Genomic DNA, 22742 nt, shown 5'->3' on the forward strand with positions numbered 1-22742 from the left:
TTGGCCATCTGTATGTCTTCTTTGGAGAAATGTCTATTTAGGTCTTCTGTCCATTTTTTGAATGGGTTGTTTGTTTTTTTAATATTGAGCTGCATGAGCTGTTTATGTATTTTGGAGATTAATCCTTTGTCCGTTGATTCGTTTGCAAATATTTTCTCCCATTCTGAGGGTTGTCTTTTTGTCTGGTTTATAGTTTCTTTTGCTATGCATAAGCTTTTAATTTTCATTAGGTCCTATTTGTTTATTTTTGTATTTTCATTACTCTAGGAGGTGGGTCAAAAAAGATCTTGCTGTGATTTATGTCAAAGACTGTTCTTCCTATGTTTTCCTCTAAGAGTTTTATAGTGTCCGGTCTTACATTTAGGTCTCGAATCCATTTTGAGTTTATTTTTGTGTATGGTGTTAGGGAGTGTTCTAATTTCATTCTTTTACATGTAGCTGTCCAGTTTTCCCAGCACCACTTATTGAAAAAAATGCCATTGGTAATTTGATAGGGATTGCACTGAATCTGTAGACTGCTTTGGGTAGTATAGTCATTTTCACAATATTGATTCTTCCAATCCAAAAACATGGTATAATTCTCCATCTGTGTGTCATTTTTGATTTCTTTCATCAGTGTCTTATACTTTTATGAGTACAGGTCTTTTACCTGTTGTTGCTTTTTAAATCATGAGTTCACACTATACTTCTAGCTCCTTCCAAACCACAGACCTCCTCCTCTCTCCCCTGGTCCACACGTCCCTCCTCCAGTAAGAAAGAACCTGGGCTTCCAACAGCAGCAACCCTGTGTCCATCTGCTCAACCTTAGAGTACACACAGCATAGCTCCAGACTTGCTACACCCATTCCACTGCCAACAACAAAACTACTAAACCAAGTTCAAGATTTATGTATGTTTTCCTTGTTTTGACCTTAGACTCTGTCCCGGTGAGGGTGAGTGGTCAGAGTTCTGGGCTCTGGGTATTTGGATTAATGATCTTCTCCCCTCTGTGTAGATAGGTAATAAGTCTGAAGAAGTCTGAGATGGAGTGAGAGTCATTTGTCTCTGTTCATGCACAGTCTCAGCTATGTGATTTTATGATGACTCCATTAAAGTATCCCTGGAAGGCAACAGCCTATTGAAGTCTGGTTTGATGACGTCAGAGGGCCATTTGGTTGGTTTGCTTATATCACTTTCTAGAACTTTGTCCTGGAGCCAACAGTCTTTAGGCCCTCCCTCCTCCTCCTCAGTGGCACAAGATTTTGTCCACATCTCAGTTTCTGGAAGCCCTCCCTGCCTCCCAACCTTTTTGGACTGATTTCCAGTTTCCTCACATTCAGACGCCATTCTACCCAGTTTCCCTTTCAAGTAGCTCTTGCTTCCATCTTATTCTTCTACTTTCAACATCATAAAGCTGACTCATAACCTCAGCACTGGATCAGACTCGAACGCCCCTCCCCGCCAGCCCAACAAGGTCTGTCCTCACCGTTCAGCAGCCTCACCATCGGTGTGGGGACCATGGCCCACCCACCAGGGTGCCCATGCCCTTGGGTCCTGTTAGGGGAGCAGGTGCCCATTCTGCAGACAAGACCCACTCGGTCCCCTGCACTCGGCAGGGCTTACCTTAATCTCCTCGCAGTAAGTGAAGATGACAGAAAACGTATTCTCAGTCAGGAACAGGCCCTCTTGAAAAATTCTCTGAAGCCAAGATCTTGTAGCAGCGAGAGTCCCCTGGAAGACTGTTTTTACTGAATTCTTTCCAGTTTCATTTCCGTGCCCTCCTGCTGAATCCTATCACCACAAGAGAGAGACAGAGAGTTTAATCGTCCCTGCGCTGTGGACCCCGAAGGATCGTCCAGATGCCACTCCCTTCCCCCCAGTGAGCCCGACGCCACCTGTGCGCTCAGACTCACCGGCCCGGCCAGAGCCTGCGCGTTCATAGCACTTACATTTCCCCAGAGCGTTTTGGCTTCACTCTGGGTGGGCAGCATGGGGGGACGAGGCAGGAGAAGGAGCGGCATGGATGCCCCATCAAATGACCCCAGGCAACTGTTAACAGAGGCAACTCTGCCTCGCCAATGCACAGACTTCCTGGGCTCCGAGCCGAGGAAGAGCCGACAAGCTTCCTCCGGACAGGGTGAGAAGGAGGCACCAAGGGCTCAGAGCTTCCAGCAGCTCAGAGAAGCCGAGCTAGTGTAAACCCTGCCCCTCAGTGACATGTTTGCTGCGGGCCAGGAGGTAAACCCACGTCCCCAACCACTGGTGCTCTTTCCCTGAGGTTCTCCCTTCATTCCCTCTCCCTGAAAAGCCCCTTTTCCCCAGGGTCAAGGGCTCTAGGGATGTCTCCCTCCCTCCCTCCCTCTCCTTCTCACCAGAAGCACCTTTACCACAAAGCAGATACAGCCCAGCCATCAGCCCCACTTAGACAGAGGCCCCTCCCAGTTCTGTGTGTGTTTTCTTTTGCTTCAACTGAGCCCCTCAAATTGTGTAAGTGTCAGGACCCCCCAAAACTGGATCTGTTGGTGTCAATCCCTCCCTCCAGAGATGCTTGGCCCAAGGGCTAAAGACGCGGTGGCGAGGCAGCTGCCCAAGGAGCTGACAGCACAATCAGTAACCAGGGCAAGTGCCAAGATGAGAAAGCACAAGCTATTTTCAAGGCACATAAAGGGTGCTGTACCCAGCCTGGTGGGAGCGGTTCTTCCCTGAAAGATTCGGGGAGCTCTGGGCAGCACGGGAGGGGTGGGCTGGGGTACAGGTGTCACGGGAGCACAGCACTCAGGATGTGGGTGGCAAGGGCCAGCGACAGTTCTGAGCTGAAAGCAGGACATGCTGACCCATGCGGAACATCCCCGCATGGTGCAGCAGCTTCTAGAATAATCTGGAAGCTTTAGCAGGGTGTGCATGCCGTCTTGTGATCTGGCATTGCCTAGATCTCAGCTCCACCTCCAACCACCCTAGGCTACCTGTGGGCCCTCCGGAGCGGCATGTTCCTCTCCTCCCTGACACTGCACGGGCTGCTCTCTTGCCCTGTGGGAACGTCAGCCCCTCCGAAGGCCCTCTGTTCCCAAGGCACCTAATCAACACTCCAGATTAGCATTAAGCCACTGTGCTGCAATTACGTACTCATAGGATGGTCCCCCTCCTATGCATCCCTGCTGCCAGGGACCTGTCTTCTCCATCTGGGTGTCCCCTGCACCCAGCATAGATGATGGATGTAAGTGAACAACCCAAGTCTGAAAATCTACTCTAGAACCTTCAGCTCTGCTCCTTGTTTTTCTCCATCTGATGTCCTATCAATCCTATCAACCCTTTATGTCAGCATGCAACCAAAAGTTTTTCAAAAACTCTTCATATACTTTGGTTTTATTTAATTTCAGTTTTGCAAAGCTTTCTGTTTTTATGGCACAGGTAGAGTATTTGGATCAGACTGTGGATTGCACTAATCTGAGATCCCAACCAACACTTAAGATAGTTATTTCTACAGGAACATATACCCTAAGTAACTGACAAATTTCAAATTTCTTGAACACAGTTTATCTAGACGTTGGCACCTGCCTATGATGGTTTAATTAATACCCACTCCAGGAGAAAGCAATCATCTTACCAATGTTTATTTTTCAATGTATCCTTGGTATTTTAAAGACGAAAAACGAAAAGCAACAAGTTAAAACATATACTTAATTATTTTATATCACTAACGTCCCAGTTCTGACATGTCAAATGCTTAACAAATAAATGGTCGATCTAAATATGAAATAATCTATCACCTTCATGTGGAAGCTCAAACTCAAGCTGGTGAAGATCACACAACAATGGGAAAATATAAGCTGTGGACAACATGCAACATCATGGATGGATCTCAGAGATGTCACGTCAAGTGAAGAAAGCCAGACACAAAAAGGAAAGAGTTCGAAGATGGGCAAAACTAATCCATGATGGTAGAAATCAGGAGAGTGGTTACCTCTGGGAGGTGTGGAGCGAGGGGGGACAGAGCTCTCGGATGTCCCTACAGCTTGATGAGGGAGGTGGAGCCTGTGTGGAAAGGCTCTAAGGTGTGCACTTAGGTGTGTGGACCTCGCTACTGTATTTGAGTTTCAGTGAACAGGAATAAAGCTCAGGTGGGAAAGACTAGGCATGAACATGCATTTAGGTGGGGAGGTCCTTGCCTGAAGTCCCAGCCACTTGCAGAGCTCTTGAATTAACCCAGTCACAGCTGATACTCTACACTTGAGATCCTGCACTGCCTCCTCCTTCCCTCCAACGCAAGCCCTGGAGGGCAAGCACACAGACCTTGGTTCACCAAAACAGCCTCGAGGCACAGAACAAAACCTGGCGTAAAGTAGGTACTGACAAATATCTGATGACACAATCAGCCACTCTGTCATTCTAGCAATCCTAGAATTAGCCTATCTCCTTTTTGAACTGAGGATGCTTCAGGTTCCATAGCTCTCCTGGGTACAACATTATGTGTACGTGTTCCACTTACCACTAGAAGTTTAAGTACAATAATTCTGCAAACAATCTCAGCAGATAAGGCAGGCATCTCATAAAACGTGTGTTCTTTTGTTATTCTGCAGGTAGATTCATGAAGTTTCAGGCACACAGTCAAGTAGGACTGTATCAAGGGCTCCTCAAGAATCCTACCCCACAAAGAGTTGAAAGAAATCAATGAAGTAATTTAGAAGGAATGAGAAAACAGTACCCCTTATCCATGACGAGTTCCTTCCCTTTAAAACACCTACAAGGAAGGCATGTACTTGATCCCATATAGGTTAACATCCAGGACATTTCCATCTATCTTGAACTTGTAACTAAGATAAAAAGGAAACAAAGTCCTTTTGGTTTGCCTCCATGGTCTGAACTATTTTAACGAAAGCAAGTTAAACTATTTTCAAGTGTATTCCTTTGTTTGAAAAAAATCTTAGGGATGCATATTACCAAAGATTCAAATACCATATAAATTTTTTAAAAAATCAGGAAGATAGAGGGAGGGAGAAAGAAAAAGAAATGCTAGAAGAATATATCCTGGGATATCCTGCGCATGAAATCTCTTCCAGCTCTGCGTGGACTTGCTTACTGGCTGACACATGACCAGAGCTGAGAGTTAGGGAGTTGATCAGAGTGGGGTTTAGAAGGCAGCATGAGAAAGGAATTACTGGGGCGATTCTGTAATACACAGAATTGGGTGGGGTCCCTGAAGCCCCAGGTGCTTGATGTTAATGAAGACCTGACACCCCCACCTCCATCCTGAACACCCTACTAATTCAGATGAGGTGATCCTGGCAGTGCTCCAAGAATCTCAGAAAATACCTTGTCTCCCACAGGTACATTTCTGTTGTTCTGCATTCTGTACACTGTGCCTTCTGGGTATCAGAGGTCACACAAATTTGCAGGAGCAAATAATTTCAGATAATTATGGAAAGCTAACTCTGATTTTTATTTTCAACTTCCCTGACTTGCAAAAAAAATTTGAAGACTAAATGCTGATGAAATGCAGGACACAAGCATGAATATGTAATATGATGGTGATCACTTAAAAATAAATGACAAAAATGCACAGGAAAAAAGACCAGATGGAAATAAACCAAAATCTTAGCAGCTGATTTCTATGCTTTTCCCTTTTTTAAAAAGTGGGATGATTATATTAATACCTTGAAAAAAGAAGTGGGATATATATTAATTTATGACCTTCCATTAATGACAGCAAATATGGGATACAGCCAATCAGTAGGGGATAACCGTGTGCAAGAGAGAGACTACACTTTACTTTTCTACTTACTTTTCCTGATACATATACTTTTCTACTTACTTTTCCTGATACATATCCAGGAGGTGCAACAGCATTTTAAAAGTACTCTCAATACTCTAGGGTGGGGAAGAAAAGAAAAAAAGGGAGGATTTAATCATGATGCCACCATCTTTGCTAAAACAGACCCCCAAAAATCCAACATAGAGCATAATAATTAATTATTTTCTTTCTATAAACAAATTTTAAGGGGCTGAAGTACTAATCTTATACCTTCTACAAATAAAACTCAGGATTTAAAATTATACCGTTTTGGGGACTTCCCTGGTGGTCCAGTGGTTAAGAATCTGCCTTCCAATGCAGGGGACACAGGTTCGATCCCTGGTTGGGGAACTAAGATCCCACATACCACAGGGCAACTACAGGGTGCCACAACTACTGAGCTCACGTGCTACAACGAGGGAGAAGCCTGTGCGCTGCAACAAAGAGCCCGCACGCAGCAACAAAAGATCCTGCATGCTGCAACTAAGATCCAAAGTAGCCAAAATAAATAAATAAATAATTTTTCTAAAAAAAATAAAATAATACCATTTTATCCACCCCCAAAATGGGAAAGGACAGAGAGCAATGAGGAAGTGGACCAACACTCAGAATAACTTCTAGCCCTGCCTTGCACAATCACACATACCCAAAGGCTACTGTTTTATTGAATTCTATTTACTGAAACAGAATAACTCAAGTAAATCAACCCTTTACCCTACGAAATATTGACCCCTCCTGGTTCTCTTTTTTCTAAATGCTTTACCCTGTCAGGTTTTCAGAAAAGGTGAAGCACACACTCTGACTGATTTGTTTTTGATCTGCTTTTGCTAAGCAAGGACTCAAGAGCCGATTCCAGACAACAAACCTGGAAATCTCTGTCGGAGATTTCCTCAAGCCCTTCAAGCCGGTAGCAAGTCCCTAGAAGACAGTCCAGGATACGAGAGGGTGAGTAACTCAGGTAGTCGGTGAGGTCTTCCAGGTAATGAACCAAGTTACTCAGAGGGAGCAAACTGAACCAGGATCGGAACAGATACTCATCCACATTTAGCAAATGTCTGTTCTTTCCCATTAGCTGGAGTAATTGTTTCCTATATAAGGGAAAATCGGAACAGAAAAAAAGGGCAACAGTGAGATCAGTAAAACAGACCAGGGATCGAAAAAGTTCTGATTTCAAAAATGATTTAAATGCTCAGAACTCAATCAAAGGAGAAGTAAACAATAATATATTAAGAATTCAGCAACATGGATGAACTCTGAGGACATGATGCTCAGTGAAATCAGCCACTTACAAAAGGACAAATACTCTGATTCCACTTATGTGAGCCAGAGTCATAGAGACAGACAGTAGAGTGGTGGATGCCAGGGGCTGGTGGTGAGGGAGGGAATAGACAGTTGTTGTTTAATGGGGACACAGTTTCAGTTTTACAAGATGAAAAGTTCTGGAGACGGATGGGGGTGACAATGGCATAACAATGTGAATGTACTTAATGCCACTGAACCGTACCCTTAAAATGATTAAAATGGTAAACTGTAGGTTAGGTGTATTTTATCACGATAATTAAAGAATCCACCAAAAATTAAGCACCTTCCAGCTTTACTGAGATAAAACTGGCAGATGACACTGTCTTAGGGTTAAGGTGTAAAATGTGTTGATTTGATACACTTTCTTATTGCAAAATGATTACCACCATAGCATTACTTGATAGCTGCATCCATTGTGTCATACAGTTACCATTTCTTTTCTGTGGTGAAAACATTTAAAAGTTGCTACTCTCTTAGCAACTTCTAAGTAAACAATACAGTATCATTAACTACAGTTACCATGCTGTACATTAGCTCCCCAGAATTAATTTGTCTTCAGAGTACTGAAGTTGGTACTCTTTGACCAACATCTCCCCTTTTCCCCACCTCCCAGCCCCTGGTAGTCACCATTCTACTCTCTGCTTCTGTGAGTTTGACTTTTCTACATTTCACATATAAGTGATATCATACAGTATTTGTCTTTATCTATCTGACTTATCTCACTTAGCATAATGCCCTCAAGGTCCATCCATGTGTTGCAAGTGGCAGGATTCCCTTTTTTGTGTGGCTGAATAATACTGCATCATATATACATATATATGATGATACACACAAGTATATATACATCATATGTATGTATACACACACACACATATACACACCACGGCTTCTCTATTCATTCATTTGTTGATGGACATGTAGGTTGTTTCCACATCTTGCCTATTGTGAATAATGCTGCAGTGAACACAGGGGTACAGATATCTCTTTGAGATACTTATTTCATTTCCTTGGGCTACATACCCACAAGTAGGACTGCTGGCAATCCTATGGCAATCCTATGGCAGTTCTTTTTTTAACTTTTGATACTGTTTTCCATTGTGGGCTCAATAATTTATGAACTAAGCATGGTGATGCGTGAATAAGCAAGTGCCCTGGATCAAACAGTCTACGCAAACCCAGTCTGGGGAAGGTCTTTAAATTATGCTGTTCTGTAACACTGTCCTGGAGACCCGAAAAGATGACACTGGGAAAGTAAACACAGCCGAGTGCCACAGAAGCAACAGAGGCTACGCGAAACATATGGATGGATAAAGCTTCACTATATACTAAAGGCCACTTTTGCCTAAAAGACACGATCTTTAAGACCAATGCTAATGTCTGTCATTCTCCAGCTAAATTTCTTCTAGATAGTCAGTCTTCTAGATAAATGCCCCTTGAAGGGCATTTAAAATATATATAATTATATAAATAATCTTACTTTGGCTTTAATTTCAAAACGTTCCAATAACAGTGAAGAAGCAATAACTTAATTCAGCTCACTAACTAGCTCAATCCCTAAAAACCTATAGGCTAGATCCTATTGGATTAGGGGCAGGGAGGGCAGATGAGAGACTTGGAACAGTTTCTTTGACAAAAAACAAAGTAAATGGGGGATGTTATCTGTGCTTGGAAATAAGTGTTAGTATTAATTTTTTTGTACTGAATTTGTATTTTTTATTTAGCTTTTGTACTTAAATTTGATTTACCATTTTTCTTTTATGGATTGTGCTTTCTGTGTCTTCTCTAAGAAATCTTTCCTTGCCTCAAAATAGTACTTCACTACCTCAAGATGTGCACCTACAATGTGCAAAGCCTCTGACCTGTGCAATTCTACTTTCAGGAATTTATCTTGAGGAAATAATTGGACAGGGAAAATTACAAAGAAGTGTATCAAAGCATGCTTACAAAGCAAAAGTGCAGAAATAATCCAAGTGTCCAGGCACAGAGAACCAGCTAAATAAAATTTGCAACACTAAGCAGTCATTACAAAAGTAGGTGTATATTTACCGGCGAAAAAAATCGTTCACAATATACTGTTAAATGAAAAAAAGAAGGTTTGGAAAACAGGATAAAACAGAATAAATAATCTATCATAGAGGCGGGGTGGGGGGAATTGCATGAAACCAGACAAAGGGTGCAAACTTCCAGATATAAGATAAATAAATGCTACGGATATAAAGTACAACATGATAAATATAATGAACGCTGCTGTGTGTTATATATGAAAGTTGTTCAGAGAGGAAATCCTAAGAGTTCTCATCGCAAGGGAGAAATTTTTTTCTATTTCTTTAATTTTGCACCTATGAGGTAATAATAGATGTTCACTAAACTTATTGTTGGTCATCATTTTGTGATGTAAGTCAAATCATTATGCTGTACACCTTAAACTTATACAGTGCTATAGGTCAATTATAGCTCAATAAAACTGTAAGAAAAATAAAGAAAAATACATAATCTATCTTTTGTGGTTGATTTTTAAGCATATAAAGCACCCACATATTGACATTTGGACAAAACCCTGCAAATACACAGGCCAAAGTGTTAACAGCAATGATTATCTCTGGAGTTGCAGGCCATTTTTGTATTTTTCTTTGTATTTCTTGCTTGTTTAAATTCTTTTTTTTTAAATTTAATTAAATTTAATTTATTTTTTGGCTATGTTGGGTCTTCATTGCTGTGCACGGGCTCTCTGTAGTTGCGGGGAGAGGGGGCTACTCTTCGTTGCAGTGTGCAGGCTTCTCATTGTAGTGGCTTCTCTTGCTGTGGAGCATGGGCTCTAGGCACGTGGGCTTCAGTAGTTGCAGCACGCAGGCTCAGTAGTTGTGGCTCGTGGGCTCTAGAGCGCAGGCTCAGTAGTTGTGGTGCATGGGCTTAGTTGCTCCGAGGCATGTGGGATCTTCCCAGACCAGGGCTCGAATCCGTGTCCCCTGCATTGGCAAGTGGATTCTTAACCACTGAGCCACCAGGGAAATCCCCTAAAATCTTTAAAGAAGTAATTTTAAAAGAAGTGATACATTACTTCCGTCACTAAAAGCAGGAATGAGTGGGTACTAAAAGTCCACTGGAGATCTTGGAAGCACAGTTATGATTCCAAGATTTACATACATAAGTGCAGGTCTGTAACTTACTCATCTGCTCTTTTTTCCCGAAACTCTGAGAAGGAGATGCCTTCAAGGGCTGCCCAGGTGTCCTCGGGCTGCATGCCTGAGTCCTGGGCTGGCGGGGACAGGTCCATGCAGTGGTGCAGCACAGGCAGGGCACACACCCAATGGTCAACCTTTTTGTCCATGCACATTTGGCACAGGTTTACCATGGATGCTCGCCAGCTAGAAAGGGAACAGAGATCCCAAGTGAGCCCAGCACGGGCAGTGTCAGGCCAGCCCCGGGGGTCCGACACCCACCAGGGAAGGGACAGCTCCTTGCACAGAGCATAAGATAAGAGTGCTCCGGGTGTCTGAGCACAGAGTGACCAGATCAGGGAGAAACCTCAGGGGCCCCCTCGGCACCCCCAAAAAGCATCAGGCACTGAACTGGCCCTTTCGAAGCCCCAGAGCAAACTCCTGGTGGCATCTTTCCATCCTCCTTGACAGTGGAGGAGACAGAGGTTCAGAGAGGCATGTGATCTACGCAAGGCCCCCGTGCCCGAGCTGGGGCTTGAACCCAGGTCATCTGGCAACAGTAAATCTACATATAAAGCAACTATTTACATGTAAGGAAGGAGCCTATAAATAATACATGGCATGTTCCCTACAATCACAAAACATGGATGTTTCTTAAGACCTGGAAACACTTGGACATTTGCCAGTATTTCTTCTCTCTTTCAAAATGAACGGGGTTTAACTGGGTGTTTTAAATTTGTAAACCACAAGGCAGGTGTCCCATAAGACTGACTGCTCAGAGAAGGCTGCCCAATATTACCCTCGAGTTCAAACAGCTCCAGAAAAAAGACCTTGGGACCATCAGAGGGTTCTGGGGCGGCGCCTCCACCCAGTGAAACGTGAGTGCCTTCAGGACAGGCCGTGGTCTCCACACCACGAGTGCTCCGGGCCCAGCGCAGTGACGCTCTGGCTCGTGAACTGGGCACGGCAGCTGCAGAGGCCACGGGGAGGGCACCCACAGTACTTACACAAACATCCTCAAGTCCGGCTTCATTGTCTTACCATGACCCACCCCCCCAAATACACGCACGTGGGGCTGAGTCATGATACACCTTAAAGCTGCTCAAAAGCAGGGTATTCAAGAGAATATGTAATAAAATGAAAAATAATACATAGGTTAGAAAAAGGCTAATGGGATAAACACTGAAATGACAGCAGTGAGTAGTAAAATTACGGGTAGTTTTTATTTCTTGCATGTTTTCGTCCATTCTCTGACAAGCACTTATTTTTATAATCAGATAAAAACCATTAGAGAGCTAGAAAATCTTTATACACACACACACACACACACACACACTACCTCTGAGATGTTTCAAGGATGTGGATCAGATCCTTGCGAAGGGCATCTGGTGAACTGGCATTCGAGCAAAGGAGGTAACAGAGTGAGCCCAGGTCACTTTCCGATAAGAGAAAGTTAAATTTTTCCACTGAGAAAAGGATAATCAGGCCCATTCTCAATTTACTCCTCACTGGGCAGTCTTCAGGCAGAGGGTCCCCACTCATTTCCAGAAATGGTGCCATTTTCTTTGTCAAACATTCCCACAGGTGCTTTCTCACCTGCTCCCAGGAGAAAAGGAAGATACAGAACCATGGCATTGAACCCACCAGAGGTGTCAGGAGCTGCCCATCACTATGCTTACTTCCCCATCAGCTGGGCAGGGAAGCCTCTGTGGAGGGGTCACCCACTGCCTGCCTCCCCACTAAACCCTGAGCATCCCCCTCGCCCTGGGTCTTCGGGAGGCACCACCAGTGGTACGTCCAGAGGCCTCAGCATGATGGAGGGGCTATCAAGTGGGGGTCCTGAGCCTTAGAAGGGTATACTGGTCATCTCAGGTGTGGCTCCAGGTCTGTCTCAAAAACACCTAAGCCATACCACAGAGCAGGTGGAGATGCAGTGAAGGGCGCCAGCCTTCTTGTGGTGGAGGGGAAGGGCAGGTGAGGGGGCGGGACCAGTGGTGGAAGAGGGCAGGTGAGGAGGTGGGACTAGTGGTGGGGGGCAGGTGAGGAGGTGGGACCAGTGGGGGAGGGCAGGCGAGGAGGTGGGACCAATGGTGGAGGGGGGGGAAGTGGGACCAGTGGTGGAGGGGGGCAGGTGGGGAGGTGGGACCAGTGGTGGAGGGGGGCAGGTGAGGAGGTGGGACTAGTAGGGGGGGAGCAAGTGAGGAGGTGGGACCAATGGGGGAGGGCAGGTGAGGAGGTAGGACCAGTGGGGGAGGGCAGGTGAGGAAGTGGGACCAGTGGTGGAGGGGGGCAGGTGGGGAGGTGGGACCAGTGGTGGAGGGGGGCAGGTGAGGAGGTGGGACTAGTAGGGGGGGAGCAAGTGAGGAGGTGGGACCAATGGGGGAGGGCAGGTGAGGAGGTAGGACCAGTGGGGGAGGGCAGGTGAGGAAGTGGGACCAGTGGTGGAGGGGGGCAGGTGGGGAGGTGGGACCAGTGGTGGAGGGGGGCAGGTGAGGAGGTGGGACTAGTAGGGGGGGAGCAAGTGAGGAGGTGGGACCAATGGGGGAGGGCAGGTGAGGAGGTAGGACCAGTGGGGGAGGGCAGGTGAGGAAGTGGGACCAGTGGTGGAGGGGGGCAGGTGGGGAGGTGGGACCAGTGGTGGAGGGGGGCAGGTGAGGAGGTGGGACCAGTGGTAGAGATGGGGCCAGGTGAGGAGGTGGGAGGAGGAAGAAAATGGGGAGGCCAAAGAATTCCCTAGAGGTGTCACTAGGAGAAAAGGGACTGAAATATCCTGCCCCAATCCACCTGGTCCACTGATTCTAGGGGTCATCTGGCCACTAGGAGGTGGGGTGATGCTGAGTGCCCAGGAGGTAGAGAAGGGAGCTGTTGCTGACACCCCTGAGACCTGGTACCTCCTTCTCTTCATACTGCAGAGTGCTCCACAGCTGCTCTTCTCCTTCATAGATCATGGGCACCCGAATGACAGAATAAAACTGCTGGAACTGGGTGAAAAAGTTCTTTAAATTGATGGCATTCCAGGTCTCGAGGATGCTGAAGATGCGGTCCAGCATGACCACAGCCGCGATCTGCTTCCCTTTCACCAAGTCTTTCCTTGTACCATCTGTTACATAATCCACCAATTTCTGAAGCTTCCCAGGGGGCTTCCTACAAATTATATCATCGTACTGGTGCCAGTCTAAGATTAAAAAAGCAATGTTATACTTCGGAGCATCAAAACCCACTAGACTTGGATATTCCACCCTGGAAGGCTGATCTTGACCATAAGAAATAGGATGAAGGAGCCAAGGAAGGGAAGAAAGACAGGAACGCCACAGAACGTGGTAAACGGAAGGCAGCCGACACTTGCTCCATCCAGGTACCCATCCACAGATAAACAACATGGGGCCTGGCCCCTGGGTGGAGCACGGCTGTTTAGGACAAGTAATCTGGACACCCTACAGTGAATTGAGTGAGGCACACAATTCAGCTGCCCTGAAAATACTTGAAACATGTCTTTGTCGAACTAGATGGTTCAGCACAATTGGTACATGAGTTCCTTAGAAAATGACCACACCGAGGTCAAAAATTTCATACTGAAACTGCATCACTCACTAGCACTTGTGCACCATTTTGGTATGTTACTTGGTGCAATTGCTCATTTCCTCTGTCCTGGGAACCGTGGTGCCCACTCCATGAAGGACAGTACAGGTCACATGGCAGACAAAACAGCCCTCAACATGGGACAAGGGCTGAACCCATGGCTGCTCTTATAACCAGCTGAAATGATATGAGGACAGACCTAGAAAACCCAGGAAAATCAACTGTCAAATAATTAGAAGGCAAAGAGGTCAGTAAGGCACCAGAGGCAACACAAGTGCATAAAAATAGCCATGAACATCAGAAAGTCCAGCCTCATCTGAACAGGCCTCCTGCTCCTCAATGTGCAGTCTGCTGTCTTTGCTGCAAGTCCCCACTCACCCATCCCTGCCCCATCCTGGCCCTGCCCAGCGATAACTTGGAATCACTGTTTGGATCTGACCTCAGGCATCACCTCCTATGGAAGCTTTTCTTGCTCCATATGTCCCTCACAGGTGGGGGACACAATGGCTCTCTCTCGGTTTTATAGAAACGCTCTTCCAGACAAAAGGTGAGTGAGAGCTGCTGGCCTGGGATGGCCAGTGCCGTGGAGGTGAAGGGAGCGCCAATCAGTGTCCTGGGCATGGGATACCCTCGACCCTGGGACGGTGGGACAGGGAGGGACATTGATGGTCTTGGTCTTGAAGAATCTACTAGAAGAACAGAAATAAAATATTTAAGTTCCAAACCCCCAGAGAAAAGAGAAAGAAAATCCACAAGTTAGAAAAAGTACGAAGAAGAACAAGGAAACAAGGTAGAGAGAAAAGACATGATTATTTGTCAAAAGTGAGTCTTCCACTGACAATCTCAATTCATGCCAATGGGCTAAATTCACCCATTAAAGATGATTAGATTGGGAATTCCCTGGTGGTCCAGTGGTTAGGACTCTGCCTTTCCACTGCACGGGGCACAGGTTTGATTACCAGTCTGGGAACTAAGATCCAGCAAGCCATGCGGCACAGACAAAAGAAAAAAAATGATGATCACATTGAATGGAAAGAAAAAAACAAACAAACCAACAACAGTCCAGCGAAACAGAGACGGGGCTGCAAGAGTTGAACTTGAGAGCAAACAGCAAGAGTTGGGACAAAAGCAAAGAGGCTAAGAGGGTAGGCAAGGAATGCAGACACAGCAGAATCAGTTTCAGGCAAAACACAGCACAAGGAAAAAGGCACTGGAAGGGACAGTGCTAGTCATGGCTGTTTCTGCCACCAGCACACACATCTGCCGTCTGGGTCTCCCCCATGTCACAGGGCTGGAGCCCAGAACCTCCATTCTGCCCGCCTTGCCACAGTGGGTTCTACCAATGAGAGCGCTCACAGGAGGATTAGAAGGAGGAAGAGGGGAGGGAAGTCATCTCTCTCTCTGTTTATTGGGATTAATAAAAACTACATTTATTTAACATAAACTATCACCACACCAAATAAAACAAAGCACAAAACTTCTGTCAATCAACAAGAGTGCCTTCCAGACACTCCTCCCAAATCACCTGCATTGATGATGTCAGGGGCTGGGGCACTTCCCCACCTGGGTTCGAGCAGTGACCTCCAGACCCTTGGAAGCCAACGAAGGCCCTCCCTGGCCTTCCCATCAGGCCTTCCATTGGTTACTATGACTCACCTCCTTACTGCTTAAAACTCCTGATTTAACCTAACTGACCAGAGTACCATCTCCCAGGAAGCTACAATGTCAACCTACCAACAGGGCATCTAAATAGAACGGCCCACACCAAGAAGTAGGCAGTTAAAGTGCCCGTGCAACAATAAGGAAAAGCTTTAACACTCATTTTTTAAAAAAGCTTGCAAAGTATAATTATTGAAAAACACCAGAACAATATCACGATTAAGAAAGCATCTGAAAATAAAGTTACCTGGCAATTCTGAGTTACTCTACAACCTAAAAATCTGTTTAATGACAAACAGCTCATACAACTCAATATCAAAAGACAAACAACCCAGTCAAAAAATGGGCAGAAGACCTAAACAGACATTTATCCAAAGAAGACATACAGATGGCCAACAGGCACATGAAAAGATGCTCAACATCACTAATTATTAGAGAAATGCAAATCGAAACTACAATAAGATATCACCTCACACTGGTCAGAATGGCCATCATCGAAAAGTCTACAAATAAATGCTGGAGAGGGTGTAGAAAAAAGGGAACCCTCCTACACTGCTGATGGGAATGTAAATTGGTGTAGCCACTATAGAAAACAGTATGGAGGATCCTTAAAAAACTAAAAATAGAGCTACCATACGATCCAGCAATCCCACTCCTGGGCACATATCCAGAAAAGATGAAAACTCTATTTTGAAAAGATACATGCACCCCAATGTTCACTGCTACATTATTTACAATACCCAAGACATGAAAGTAGCCTAAGTGTCCATCAACAGATGAATGGATAAAGAAAACATTATATATATATATATATATATATATATATATATATATATATATATATATATATATATGAGATGGAATATTACTCGGCCATTAAAAAAGAACGAAATATTGCCATGTGAAGCAAGTGGATGGACCTAGAGAATATCATATTAAGTGAAGTAAGTCAGACAGAGAAAGAAGAATATTATATGATATCACTTGTATGTGGAATCGAAAAGATAATACAAATGAATTTATTTACAAAACAGAAACAGACTCACAGACATAGTAAACAAACATGGTTACCAAAGGAGAAAGTGAGGGGGAAAAGGATAAGTTAGGAGTATAGGATTAAGAGATATACACTACTGCACGTAAAATAGATAAGCAACAAGGATTTACTGTATAGCACAGGAAACTATATTCAATATCTTATAAAAAGCTATAACGGAAAATAATCTGAAAAAGTATATATATATAACTGAATCACTTTGCTGTACACCTGAAACTAACACAACAACTAACTATACTTCAACGAAAGAGAGAGAAAAAGAAAAAAAGGAAGGAAGGAAGGAAGGAAGAAAGGGAAAGAAAATCTTTTTAATGGACTTTAAAATGATTGTCTGTGTTAAAAAGTGCATCTCTATCTGGTTTGACAGCTTGAGTACCAGGACCCAGCCAGATATAATCTGAAGTGACTAAAGCAGTGCTTCTTAAATAAGAGCAAATGGGACCTGCTATCCCAAATCACTACCACCTCCTCCGGCAAGATTAGATCAGCATCAGCTCTTGTCTGATGAGGGGTCACCTCAAGCATGGAAACAGCTAGTTTGGATCACCCAGCAAGTACAGGGCAAAACCAGAAAGTATCACAGGGCTCTGTTCTTTGGTCAGCCCATACAGAATAGAGTCTTTTGGAGGCGATCGAGTCAACACTTGGGCACATTTAAGAAGAGAGCATGACTCTAGTTTCTTCTCTGTCTCTTTGGGCCAGTTCAAAATAACCAAGCACCTACCCCACTGACCTCAATCGCTGTCAGCCCAACAGGGGTCCCAGCCACGGGCAGCATCAACTGCAAAGACCCCTCCAGATGATTCCAAAGCCCAGCCAGCAAATCACTCCCAGCTTTCAGGCCTTCCTAGCTGAGGCCCCAGACATCAGAGAGCAAAAACCAGCCAGCCCTGCTGTGCTCCATCCAAACTCCTAACCCACACAAGTCATGAGTATAATTTAAAAAATAAATAAATAAACAAAGCACCTGGTCTTAGTGACAGACTGGAACATCTCTCTCAAAAGCTGACAGATCGATCTTTTTATTTATTTATTTTTTTTGCAGTACGCGGGCCTCTCACTGCTGTGGCCTCTCCCGTTGCGGAGCACGGGCTCCGGACGCGCAGGCTCAGCGGCCATGGCTCACGGGCCCAGCCGCTCCGCGGCATGTGGGATCCTCCCGGACCGGGGCACGAACCCGTGTCCCCTGCATCGGCAGGCGGACTCTCAACCACTGCGCCACCAGGGAAGCCCCGATCTTTTTAAACAAGGACTTTAATATTAAACAGGATTTATCTAATAGATATACATACAGCTTTTGAGTCACAAAATTGATTATCCATTTTTTCTGAGCATACATGGAATATTTATGACAGACGAAGAAGTCAACCACAAAGAAGATCTAAGCAAGTTCCTAAAAGTAGAACCCATATAGACTCTCTATATAGAACACATGCACATGTACACACACACACAAATACACACGCACACTGGACACACACACGAACACACACACCTGACACACACACAAACACCACACACACTGCATACAGTGAGTAGGAAACAGAGCACAGAAAAACGAATTAGATAACAGACAAGAGAAAGAAAGAAAAACAGAATAAAGTGAAAAAAAGAAAACAGAAGAGTGACACTTATGACAGACAGCAGGGGGCAGTGGATCCAGCCCTTGATGGCTTCTGCTGGATGTCTTGTTCACAGTCGCCATTTGGAAATCTGGGAAGGGCTTGTGGTCCTGGCAGCCCTGTTTCTCTCGCCCTTGCCCCCGCTCACTGCTTCCCCTCTAGGCCCCAGTCCCCCTACTTCCCAGCGGCTCTGCCTTCTCTCCTTTCCCTTAGTAAAAATCCTTTCCCTTGTTTACTCTTGTGAGTGGTTAAGCTAACCTGATCAGAAACATGCTTCCAAGTTCAGGTTTATGAAACGTAGAGCTGGGGGGTAGGGCAGGGCCAATCCCAAGCAAAGAGGACCCACACGGGCCAAGGAAAGCCTTTGATCCCCGGGAGGAATGTGCAGCCTTCTGAGCTCCGATCAGGAGCCCAGCCTGAGGCTTACCTCCCGAGCCCAGAAAGGAAGATTTCACACGGAGACAGCGGTTCACGTGCTCGCCTTCCTTCTGCTGACATTTGTAGATGAACTCATACTCCACAGGGCCCTTGCCTCGCCAGAGGACGTATTTGTATGGAATGGGCTTATCCAGGTGCTGCTTAGAAATGATGGTGCTGCCTTCAACGAGGGACCCGTTCTCATGTAGGTCTCTGTGAATAAACAGGACACCAGCCTGTTATCCAAAAATCATCTCCCAGAAATCTTCATTCTTCTCAAACACAGCACGGAGTGCAGACCCAGAGCTATAAATCGATGCTGACCGAGAGGATGCTTCCAGAACAAGGCACAGTTTTCACGCAGAGACAGAAAACGGGCCAAGGTGAAGTATGACAAAGAAGTGCATTATAGGGAAGAAGCGCTTTATAGGGAAGAAGACATCCTTTAAGGATGGCTTTCAAATGTTAGAAAGCAGGTACAGGCCCCCACACATTATATTGATTTCAATATATTTCAAAGACTGGATGTTCTGTACCTTTCCTTACGGGCCTACTGGGATATACTCACTTGGTGTAGTACATCTCGCAAACATCATGATTCCATCTGGGCTTCCCAAGTTCTTCTCCGCCCCTGACAAATACTTTGTGTTGGCTGGGGTTGAACCGGAAATGTTTTGAAATGATAGCATGGAAGTACACCGTGATTCCTTCCAAGGAGCTCAGTGGGCTGGGGGAAAGCCACGGAGGAAAACACCGATTAGATCTGCAACTGTCTACCTCTCTGCACACACACACACACACACACACAGGCACACGTGTGAACACAGTATCCTTGTTTCTTGGCTGTGCACTAACACACACCCCAACAAGTGCAAGAGCGTCCACACTTCAGACAGCCTATCTGCCGTGTGGGTGCCCTCGGCTCTCCCTCACACATACACACACACACACACACACACACAGGCACACGTGTGAACACAGTATCCTTGTTTCTTGGCTGTGCACTAACACACACCCCAACAAGTGCAAGAGCGTCCACACTTCAGACAGCCTATCTGCCGTGTGGGTGCCCTCGGCTCTCCCTCTACAGTGGAGGAGGACAGTGGGCATGGGGGTGGGGGGCGATCTCTGCCCAGCTCCGAGGGGCTGAGGGCTGTGGCAGGAGCGGGTGGCTGAGTACTCCGGGACATGACAGCCTCTCTCCTGACTTCTGTAAGGCCCGTGCTGCCTCCGGGACCCCAGGGACCATATTACGGAGCATTTCAACTGAGCAAGGAATTGGGACAGGTGCCCCTCCACTGCCTACCTCCTGAGTGTTCCCCTTTCCCCCAAGAGTCAACAAGAGGGCAAGGTGGGAATCTCCTCTGGGGTGGCGTGGCCCCTTCCAGCCCCCGCTCAGGGTGGGGACCAGGCCTGTGCCGCCCCGAGCCGGGTCACACCCACCACTCCTTAGCTCCATGTGCGCTCTCCCTCTGGTTCCTTTGCTCCCTCTCATTTTTCACAGTGGCTGCATTATTTCTGTTATTCCCCTCTGGCTTCTTCGGGTCCTTCGGCTTGGCCTTCTCATTTTCACCGGCTTTTCCTCCAGAAACACGCATCTGGTCCTTGGTTGCAGCTTCCTGGAACAAGCACCCAAACCCCAATCTTGATGACCAGCCTCCATGTTTGCCCCCAACAGGGGATGCTTCTCACAGCCGCCAGAGTGGTCACATTCCTTCCCTGCTCAGAACCTTCGAATGCCTTCTGGTCCACCTACCACAGCCTCCCAAGGCTCCTCTCCGCACCACTGTCAACGGCCCCTCTTTCCTGCTGCTCCCTGAACAGGTCCACCACACTCTACCTGGGGGCCTTTGCACGTCCCCAGACAGCCACGTGGCTCGCCTGTCACTCTTTCAGATCTCCTTGGAAGGCCTTGCCTGGCACCCACCTCCAACGCCCCAGCCCCTCGCCCTACTTCTCTCCACGGCACTTCTCACAGCCTGACTTTGCTTTGTCTTTCTCCCCACTAGAATGTGAGCTCCAAAAGGCAGGAGCTGGTCTCATTTCAAATGTTAGGCTGCACCCCCAGCACCTAATGCATATTCACCAAATGATTCAATTGAGCTGTGGAAGTAACGGGGCCAAAAGGAGCAGCCCATGGGACAGACAGCAAGGACGGGGACGGCTTCCTGGAAAGCCGACCAGGTAGGGACGAGACGCTTTACCTGGTGGTTGTCTCGGGAAGCAGGGACGCTTGTGGGAGGCTGTTTCGTTTTCTCAGTCTGATTTTTAACTTCTTTCCCAACTCTTTTCCCTGCACCAGCTGGCTCAGCTGCAGCAACACTTGCCTGGAAGAAATAAAGACCCCAAAACATCAGGGCCAAGAGGACAAAATGGACAGGGAAACTCTGACTCAGTGGCATAAGGGTAAGCATCTGCCACCAGCTCAGTGACAGGGGTCGGCAGCTCGGGGTGGAAGGGCAGCCCCTTCCACAGCCCCCCTTCCCAGGGAGCAAGTCCCAGCGGACACCCTTCCCAGACAGTGAAGTATCGTCAGAACCGCACTGCACAGCAATGGTGTCGAGACATAGCAGGCCAACCCTGGTCGTCACTCCCCTAACAACTCACCCAGGAGGCAGGGGCCCTGGCCTGCTGCCCAGTGGCCCGCGGCTCTTTCCCGGGCTTGGAGTGGTCCCCCTTTGGCTCATGCAGTGGGAGCTCCTGAGTAGCGTCTTTCTCCCTAGGATGGCCGTCACTGGCAGAAGTGGGGAGGCCTTTGCCCTTGGTGGGGTTCGGGGAGTGGTGGTCCTTCCCTTCTGGGAAGGCCCCCCCCAGAGTCTGGTCCTGGGGTCCCGGGCTGCTCAGAGACTCGGCGCCCGTAGCCGCTTTGGCTACTCTCGCAACCTGGCCCTGCAGAGGGTGGCCCACGGCCTCCAGCGGCGTCTTGCCCACACTTGGGGGCTGGCTTGTCTGGTGGGTGGGACCACCCTGCTGAGCTGGGCTTTGGGGTGGGGCTGTGTCCTGGAGCTCAGGGTTTGCAAGTGAACTCAGACTACAGGAGCCCAAGAGGGATGGGGACAAGGAATCCAGCTCTGCAGATGTGGAAGCATTCTGATTCCTTTTCTTCTTTTTTTTCCTTTTCCTCTAAACAGAAAAAGAGACACTCATGTTATTTCTCAGGTTTACTATACTCTCACCAATGTTTTCCTCCAATTTCCTTTCAATTTCTGAAGTACGTCAAGTGTAGCTCGACCAAACCACCTTACATCTGTTAAATCTGCCATTTCTTTACCTTGGAAAGAATGAAATTGAGACACAAAGTAAATGGGAATGGTGAACAGAGTTGAGGGACAAGTTGGGGGCAGTGATGATGGTCACATGCTTCGTTCTGTCCAATCCAAGCTGAGACCTTCACATGGAATTCCTTCCCCTGGGACATCCTTTAAGGATGGCTTTCAAATGTTAGAAAGCAGGTACAGGCCCCCACACATTATACTCCATATACGTATTATGTACAAAATAGAGACGGAAAAATGAACAGAAGTCTAAGTAGTTCCTCTTGCACCTGCACTGGCATGTTACACCTCTGCCTGAGATCCTTGCTCAACGGCAAGAGTCCTCAACTTCAGAATCAGAGATGGAGCCTGTGAGAAGCAGGTGTGGCAGGACCCTTTGAGGACCCCATGGGTCTGGATGCCCTGCACGCTTGGGGATCCTGCTCTGGAGCAAGTATTGATTGGTTCATTAAGTGCTAGTAACCCGTGACCCCCCTGAAGCCTAGTGTGGGCCCAGGCCTTGCCGTCCCATCCCATGCCGGGGCTGAGAACCCGGGAGAGGGAGACGGAAGGCCTCGGGGTTTCTCTGCACGTCGAGTGGGGCAGCCTTGTTCTGGGTCAGCTTCCAGATTTTCTCCAAGAATCCTGACCAAACTTCCTGCCCATCTGCTCGAAACAAGCAACACGACACACAGGCCACCCTGGATGGCAATTTCCCAGCCTGACATTGACCCCCGCTAACACCGCGGTAGAAAGAGGCTTAAGAAAGGTCATTCGAGGCAGTCACGTCCCCAGCTTCCAGGGCGTACAGATCTCTGAAGATTTTGCCAACATACTGATGGTGACTCAGCACGTCTGGAGGACCCAAGGTTCTACTTTTCCATGGTGCTGCTGCCAGACCAGGCCTGCTCTGTGAGTGTGAGGACC

The 22742-nt window shown here is 46.8% G+C and overlaps 1 protein-coding gene across 2 annotated transcripts in view; it reads right to left on the reverse strand.

Moving 5' to 3' along the window:
• Positions 1-22742, reverse strand: part of RNF213 (ring finger protein 213) — a 103509-nt gene that overhangs the window by 67288 nt on the left and 13479 nt on the right. The window contains exons 2-13 of one of the 2 annotated variants that reach the window (XM_055090946.1): positions 21169-21684; positions 20766-20888; positions 20005-20180; positions 19130-19288; positions 18572-18774; positions 13119-13402; positions 11567-11823; positions 10237-10434; positions 6633-6855; positions 5789-5844; positions 4466-4619; positions 1603-1770 (exon numbers count right to left, since the gene is read on the reverse strand). In XM_055090946.1, the coding sequence (XP_054946921.1) occupies positions 1603-1770; positions 4466-4619; positions 5789-5844; positions 6633-6855; positions 10237-10434; positions 11567-11823; positions 13119-13402; positions 18572-18774; positions 19130-19288; positions 20005-20180; positions 20766-20888; positions 21169-21684 (2517 nt within the window). Of the gene's footprint in view, positions 1-1602; positions 1771-4465; positions 4620-5758; positions 5769-5788; positions 5845-6632; positions 6856-10236; positions 10435-11566; positions 11824-13118; positions 13403-18571; positions 18775-19129; positions 19289-20004; positions 20181-20765; positions 20889-21168; positions 21685-22742 lie in introns of those variants that run through there. The other variant, XM_055090947.1, reaches the window with a different exon arrangement.

The sequence above is a fragment of the Physeter macrocephalus genome, chromosome 14 (assembly GCF_002837175.3).
Source record: "Physeter macrocephalus isolate SW-GA chromosome 14, ASM283717v5, whole genome shotgun sequence".
In the NCBI taxonomy this organism is placed as follows: Eukaryota; Metazoa; Chordata; class Mammalia; order Artiodactyla; family Physeteridae; genus Physeter; species Physeter macrocephalus.